General features: G+C 38.7%; 1 protein-coding gene across 1 annotated transcript; it reads left to right on the top strand.

The window, feature by feature from the left end:
- Window positions 1–393: 393 nt before the first annotated feature.
- Window positions 394–7,253, top strand: LOC307265980 (uncharacterized protein). The gene is made up of 2 exons (XM_080047842.1): window positions 394–978; window positions 3,101–7,253. The coding sequence occupies exons 1-2, from the start codon at window positions 673–675 to the stop codon at window positions 3,560–3,562; spliced, it is 768 nt and encodes a 255-aa protein (XP_079903968.1). The 5' UTR covers window positions 394–672; the 3' UTR covers window positions 3,563–7,253.

The following is a 7,253-nucleotide window of genomic DNA, read 5'->3' as shown; positions in this document are numbered from 1 at the left end:
TCAAATCTGGATTTTCTACTTTCAGGAGCTCGTCAATTAGAGAAGCAATGATCACATTTAAATCAATATGAAATCGTTGCTATTTAAGGCCAACAATGAATGTAGTTTATGGGTAGTGAACAACACCAAATATGGCACACACAAAAAGTAATCTAGTCAATTTGAATCACTATGCAAATATGAATGTAGATGAACCAGGCTACTACCAGCACTGCTCACTTCCATGGACCTACTATACAAGTTCACTTCACTCTCCCCAACACTGATTGTGTACCAGGTGCAAGCAGAACCAGGCACGAGTTTTATTTTGAAACACACTGCCGGGTGTCATGTGTTTTATTGTGGTGAACTTAACATTAGTGTTGTTGAAGCTTCTTCCACTCGCATCGACGCCATCTCGGGATAAAGGACGTCCGTTGTTTTGTTTGGTGTTTTTTAGCAGAAATAATCGAAACCAGACAAGTTTACCCTCGGGAAAACTTCTGAGACGAACACATAACGTTATATTCGTTGTGTTCACTGTTTTCTGCGCGAGAGAAACTTGGATAATAAGACTAAACGAAGCTAACTGTTAGCTAATATTAGCTTGTGACGTTGTTAGCTAAACCCAACTAGCCGCGTAGGAAATTTGTTTCCCAGGCTTTTTTATGTTTCCGCCAGTTCGACGGAGAAATGTTGCACGGATCAACGGCTCACGGCGATGAAGCCAACGTCGAAAACAACAACCCAGCTTCCGTATTATCGGTGACTGCAATCGGTAGCGATGGGTTGAACAACAAGGCGACAAGGCAGACGCTACTGAAGAAAGGAGGGAGAAAGCTGCGCTGTTTGCCGCATCACAAACCCCCGAGAAGTAGTCCCAACACCCGCCTGTCCGACCACAACAACAACACCTCCCTGGCCGCCTCCGCTGGTAGCGAGCCCGGTACACAGGCCGCAATCACCCTCCATCACCTCAAACAAGGGGCGAAGAAAGAGGTAATGTTCCCCCGGGTTATGGTTGGTGTTAACGGGGGCGGATGTAGACATGTTTGCGGTCCATAGGCAAACATAGAATGTAAGCCCTTCACATCGCTTATTCCTCCTATTTGAATCCTAATTTATCTAACTGCGATTTATTTATTATTCACTTATTATTTTAAAATGTAAATTGAAGCTTGTCCAATGGTCAATATTAATTCTTATCTATTCTGGTTATTGTTATTGTTACTAGGATCCCCATTAGTTGTATCCACAAGCGCAGCAACTTTTAACGGGGTTTCCATATCGAAAAATATAAACGTACATTAAACATTTAAAAACCTACATTAACCATTCTGCCGTTATGTCAAACAAATAAACTACGAGGAACTTTTAAATATTTCTAAAATAGTCAAATGTTTCCTCTGATGATCATTAATGACGTGTAACAGCAAATGAGACCAGCAATGATAAAAAGCTGTTTTTATATTGTTATTATTAGGAGTGTGTTATATTGAAAAACAATCATTTCCCGATATTTTTTAGTAGTTTGACAATTTTGATAATTGACAATCATTTACATCCCTCCAAAATGTATAAAAAAACAAAACTCTATACTTGAAAAAGCCTAGTATTTTAATAGCTCACTTTTGTTAAAAGTAGGTCCTTTATTAGATGTTTATGATAATATACATGAAAACAACTTGTCTAAGAAAAACAGGTCTGAACTTAAATCTGTAATGTACTGACCCAAGTCAAGCAACACATTAAGTGTGTTTAGTAACAAACAAAATAATGTATTGTTTTTTTAAGATTATTATTTTTTGGCATTTTCAAGCTTTATTAGACAGTTCTGAGTTGAAATGGGGAGACAGAGAGAAAAGGGGGGGGGGGGGATGACCTGCAGTAAAGGTCCACGGGTCGGATTTGAACCTGCGACCACTGCAACGAAGGCCTGAGCCAATATGGTACACGCTCTATCCACTACACCACCGGAGCACCCTGTTCTTTTATTTCTTAATAGCTGCCCCACCTTAAGATACATATGATTGCTTAACTTGGCCTTTGTAGTGCCAGAGGTGATTTGAAATGACGCAGTTACTATGACGCAGTTACTAATCTTTCTCAGGAATCGAAAACGTGGTGAACCAGTCTGTCTTCCTCTTTCTGCCTTGACTGTGAAATAACAATAACAGGTGCAATACGTAGTGTAAAATGGTGTGTGCGTGCGTGTGCGCGCGTGTGTGTGGTTGTTGTGATATATTGCGGCCAGATTGTTACACACACATAGTCAGTGGCTCTGTCTAGTCTAGTGTCTACTGTGTGAAATCTTGGAAATGAAATGTTCATCGTGATTTATCATATAGCATTAAAGAATTGTCTCTTAATTTTTAGTATCATTTATTTACAGGTTTATATAATAAATATACACTCAAACATTAAAGCACAAGAGCTCTCCAGTACTTTATATATGGAGAAAATTCTTTATGAGATTTCAGGGAAAGCAGAAGTTTTAACAGATATGGCAGCCTTTCCTGGACTATATAGCAGCGCTGAAGGGACATTCATGACACCTCCTTAACTTTTTATTTTCTTCTTAACATTTGCCTATAGTTTAAACAATGTCCTTAGAACCTGTAAAGTAGAGTACGCCATGTAAGTTGTTTGTTTTATTTTGTCTTTTGTTTGTGTGTTAGTTTTTTCAGTGTGTGTGTGTGTGTGTGTGTGTGTGTGTGTGTGTGTGTGTGTGTGTGTGTGTGTGTGTGTGTGTGTGTGTGTGTGTGTGTGTGTGTGTGTGTGTGTGTGTGTGTGTGTGTGTGTATGAAACAGCAGTACGAGGTAGAAAATAACATAAATCAACAGCAGTCCAACAAACAAATTCAACTCACATTCGTTTTAATCTGTCAGTAACAATCACCATAATAAAAAGCTCGTAGATAAAACCAGAAGTTCTAATAAAAATATGTATTAAAAAAAAAAGCACATCTCCCATCCCATGTACAGCCTTGAACATAGTAGTATGAAGAATAGTAATAATAATAAAGGCGTTTATTATAATAAAAAGTTCTTAGAGAATTACAGAAGTTTCTGGAAAAAGAATAAAATAAGACTAATAAGACGTTTGTTTTCTCTTTCTTAGCTGCTGAAAGCCAAAGGTGGTAAACTGGACCGCGGGGCCATGCAGCCCGGTGTCCAGCCCTCCTCCCGCTCGCTCCCCAAACACCACGACCAAATAATCATCACGCGGACGCACAAGAGCTCCACCCAGACCCACGTCGCCGGACCTCCTCACCCCGCCAAGAAGAGGGAGATCGGCAGCCCGAATAACAAGCCCTCACCCCCCCACCACCAGAAGAAAAAACCCCTCCACGCCTCCAACAACCTGACCATCCTGAACGCGATGCCGCTGCCCACAGACGAGCTGAAAGACGGGGAGAAAGTCTACGCCGGAGCCAAGTTCAGCGAGCCGCCTTCACCCAGCGTTCTACCCAAACCGCCCAGCCACTGGGTCGGGGAGGACGAGCCCAAACGCAGCAACCAGAGCCGCGAGCAGATGAGCGTTCATTTGAAATCGCTGCTGAAGGTCCAGGATACGTCATGATACAAAGCACAAGGGTCGGTTTTAGTTAAGAGATGATAGCTTGACCGAACGACACGGAATTTTCCAACAATTGGAAAAAAAAAAAAAAATTTGAGGTGAATTATGTTTTGGTCTATTGAAGGTGGAGCGAGCCAGCGATTTCTGGAGAACGCTTGTTGTCAAAATCGCTTTTTCTTTTGTTGAAATAAATGAATATCTCCTCAACAAAAGAGGGCAGCATGCCAGTTTAGGCGGTGTATTATCACTGGATTATTTTTTTCAGTGCACACACAGTACAGACAGATCGTGAGGAGATATTCACTGATTTTGACAAAGTGATGTTGACGACAAGCATGCTCCAGAATCACTGACTCCACCTTTTTTTAACACACTGCAATACTACGACGGGAGTTTTTCTTAACTGTAATACAATTTGCCATATTTCAACGCGCTGCCTGCGTTTGTGAACATTTTGGAGACGCTGTTTTTGCTGCTGCCGATCTGACCAACATGCTGTGAACGACAGGTGTGTCTAACATACTTTCTGTCTTCTTCACGGCAGACGAAAGAGAGAAATACCATGTTTTTGTGAATGAAAGAGAGATGGTGTTTTTACTCAGACGTTGAGTTGGTCTCTAATAAGCAGCATCACAACGCGTCTCTCTTGTTTACATCATATTAAAGTGACGACAGCACTTTCTCTGTGAACCCCTTTGAAAAAGGCAAGATTGACTTTTTAACGAGCGCTTGTGTTAATGTACAGATTATATCGTAAACATATATTTGTGTATATTTTTCCTTGTTGTTTTAACTGAGAATCTAGTTTTGTTACTGAGGGGTTTTTTTTTCTACAAAAAACATTTATAAAAAAATGTAAAAAAAAAAATGGGAGTCCCCTTTGCGAAACTGAAGCACTTTGTGACAGGCTCCTTCAGTGTGACAGACAGACAGACAGACAGACAGACAGACAGACAGACAGACAGACAGACAGACAGTGGATAAAAGAGAAAAAGACTTTTCTAACTGATTTGCACTGAAAACTTCGACGTGAAAAAAGGGTCTGGAAAAAAACTTTTTTTTTTTTTGTTCTAAACAAAAGCTGGATTCCAACAACACCCACCTTTTTAAAAAAGGACTTCCAGATTCCAAACGGTTTTCCTTTCCAAAGTGGTTGGTGAAAATCAGAATTGACGTTCAAACTTGTCCCGAAAAGAACGGTCCAACCGTTTGGAGAAAGAGCTCATGAGTCGAATCAGGGACCGTGGCTGAACTGAATGTGGAAAAATTCTCACAACCAGCTGCTGTAGAAGGCCAGTATTTCAGCATCCAGAATTGTGCTTTTTTTTTCTGTCTGTTTTTACCTGCATTGCACTGACTCGGAGTACGTTCACATTAAGCCAGTAGAAAATGTAATACTGCATTTTGTTTTTCTCTCTCTACGCGACGAAAAACAAAAAGCTTTTTCCAGAACGGTATCCAGATTGGGTGCAGCGTTAAAAATGTCAGCTTGTTTGTTTCAGGAAAATGGAAGATGACGGTATTTTGCCATTTCTAACTTCTTCTCTGTGATCAGTAATTTTATGCGATAATCAATACAGTCGTCACTTTGCCGTTTTTACTGTCGGAATGTCACACTGTAAATTAGACAAACAAAATTAGGAAAATTTAAATTTTTAAGGCGACTCTGCACGAGATTTTTGAGTTTTTAGGCCAAATAAAACTCTTGCGTTCGAAAGAAAACTGCCCAATGAAACTAATAATGTTTTGTTGTGATAACTTATCTATGTAATGTAATTCCTGAGTTCTGAATAACACAAAGTAAGACTTCCAAAGAGTAAACGTTGTGCTAACTTATTATATTTTGTTCAAAAAGACTTGGTTTTGTTGATCTGTATGACAGAAAATGACTTGGCACAACTGTTATTGTTTGAAATTCTTAGTTTGTAGAACTCAACATTTTTAGGTTTTGTAAACATATGATAGACGCATTTTCATTGCATATGAATGATAAGTTATCAACAAAAAAAAGATAATTAGTTAGCTCAAATGTTGGCAACTCACAAATCTGGTGAAGACAGTGCCCTATAAATTGTGGAGAGATCGAGACTGTGTGTGTGTGTGTGTGTGTGTGTGTGTGTGTGTGTGTGTGTGTGTGTGTGTGTGTGTGTGTGTGTGTGTGTGTGTGTGTGTGTGTGTGTGTGTGTGTGTGTGTGTGTGTGTGTGTGTGTGTGTGTGTGTGTGTGTGTGTGTGTGTGTGTGTGTGTGTGTGTGTGTGTGTGTGTGTGTGTGAGTGAGAGAGAGAGAGTTTTCCTAATTTTAAAATTTCTACATTGCGATTAGAGTTTGTAACTCTTCCGATAATCGTTTGAATCATTGTCCCACGAGAAACAGACGGATTCTAGAATGTGAGGATTTGATGCTTTTTGTTCTTTATTTTCTGTCTGTTTTTTTTTTATATCATCGTTAACAGAATTTGTGTTTGTCTGAAAATAAAACGTGACATTTCGTGATGTCACTTTAGGGTCTAATGTAAGACACAGCCTAAACGATTTTCTGACATTTTATAGAACGATATGAATGAGTAGATTGATCCACAGCTCCCGGAAAAAAAATTAAGAGATTTTTCTTAAATGTTCATCTCTACATTACTTATTGAAAATGCTCTTAATGACAAAAACAAATGTATGGGAATTTGGTAGAAATGTTGTCAGTAGTTTATATTATGAAACCAAAATGTTCATTCTACTGAAACATATGCCTATAGATACTCAAACGAGAGACACTGAACATTTGGAGTGGTCTCTTAATTTTTTCCAGAGCTGTAATATTGAAAATATTTTAAGTTGAAGCCTCAGTTTTAAAATCATATTAAGCATTTTTATATGTACAATGGGGAAAAAGATGAACATATACAGTGAGTTGGGACGGCTGTATTAAAATACAATACAGGTTGATCACAGAGAGAGAGAGGGGGGGGGGGGGGTCAGATTTTTACCCAACGGGACAGTTTTAAAAAAAGGTGGTACGGCTTCATGTGGATATATATAAAAAAAAAGAAAATCTGTTTATTCATTTTCTTTATTTTTTTTCTTTAAGGGAACTTGTTTTTACTTTCTACTTAAAGACCTACTTCACTAGTGGGAATATGAAGGTGTATTGTTGATCTCTTAGATCCTATGTAGTATAAATGTGCAAACATTTTAGAAATCGGTTCAGCCTAGCCTGAGAAAAAGGCAGAAAGAGTGTTTTATGGTCTCGCTGTCTAACCCTGCAGTTTGCCCTGTTGTGATGTCACAATCAATACACCTTCATATTCCCACTGGTGAAGTATTAGGCCTTTAAAAAAATGTTCCGACTTACTTTAAAGCATGTAAGTGTATATCAGGATGAGTACAGTGTGTTGAATTGATTTTCAGTACGTATATACAGGTGTGTTTTTTTGTTTTATTTTTTAAATCGGTTTCTTTGAACGCAGGCAGCTGTTGAATCTCGTGTGTTGACTTCTGTGACGTCATGTAAAATGGAAAAAATTGTATTACTCTCGCGGAAAGCTCCCGTTTTTATTGCAGTGTTTTAAAAAAATATATTTCATTCCAGCTTTGAGAATTGACTCGTCAAACCTCCATGTAACAATCTGGAAGAAGAGAAAAACTTTTTATAAAGCCTTTCATATCTAAATTAAAAAATTCTAATAAAATATTGGTTACCCCTA

Source organism: Ammodytes marinus (assembly GCF_949987685.1).
Source record: "Ammodytes marinus genome assembly, chromosome: 19".
NCBI lineage: Eukaryota > Metazoa > Chordata > Actinopteri > Uranoscopiformes > Ammodytidae > Ammodytes > Ammodytes marinus.
The sequence above is the reverse complement of the archived record's forward strand: the minus strand, read 5'-3'. Positions and strand labels throughout refer to the sequence as shown.

Excerpts from the sequence above, each read along its gene's own strand:
- LOC307265980 (XM_080047842.1), top strand. The coding sequence starts at position 673 with ATGTTGCACGGATCAACGGCTCACGGCGATGAAGCCAACGTCGAAAAC. Across the intron at positions 979-3,100 it reads AACAAGGGGCGAAGAAAGAG|CTGCTGAAAGCCAAAGGTGG; the intron begins GTAATGTTCCCC and ends TCTCTTTCTTAG.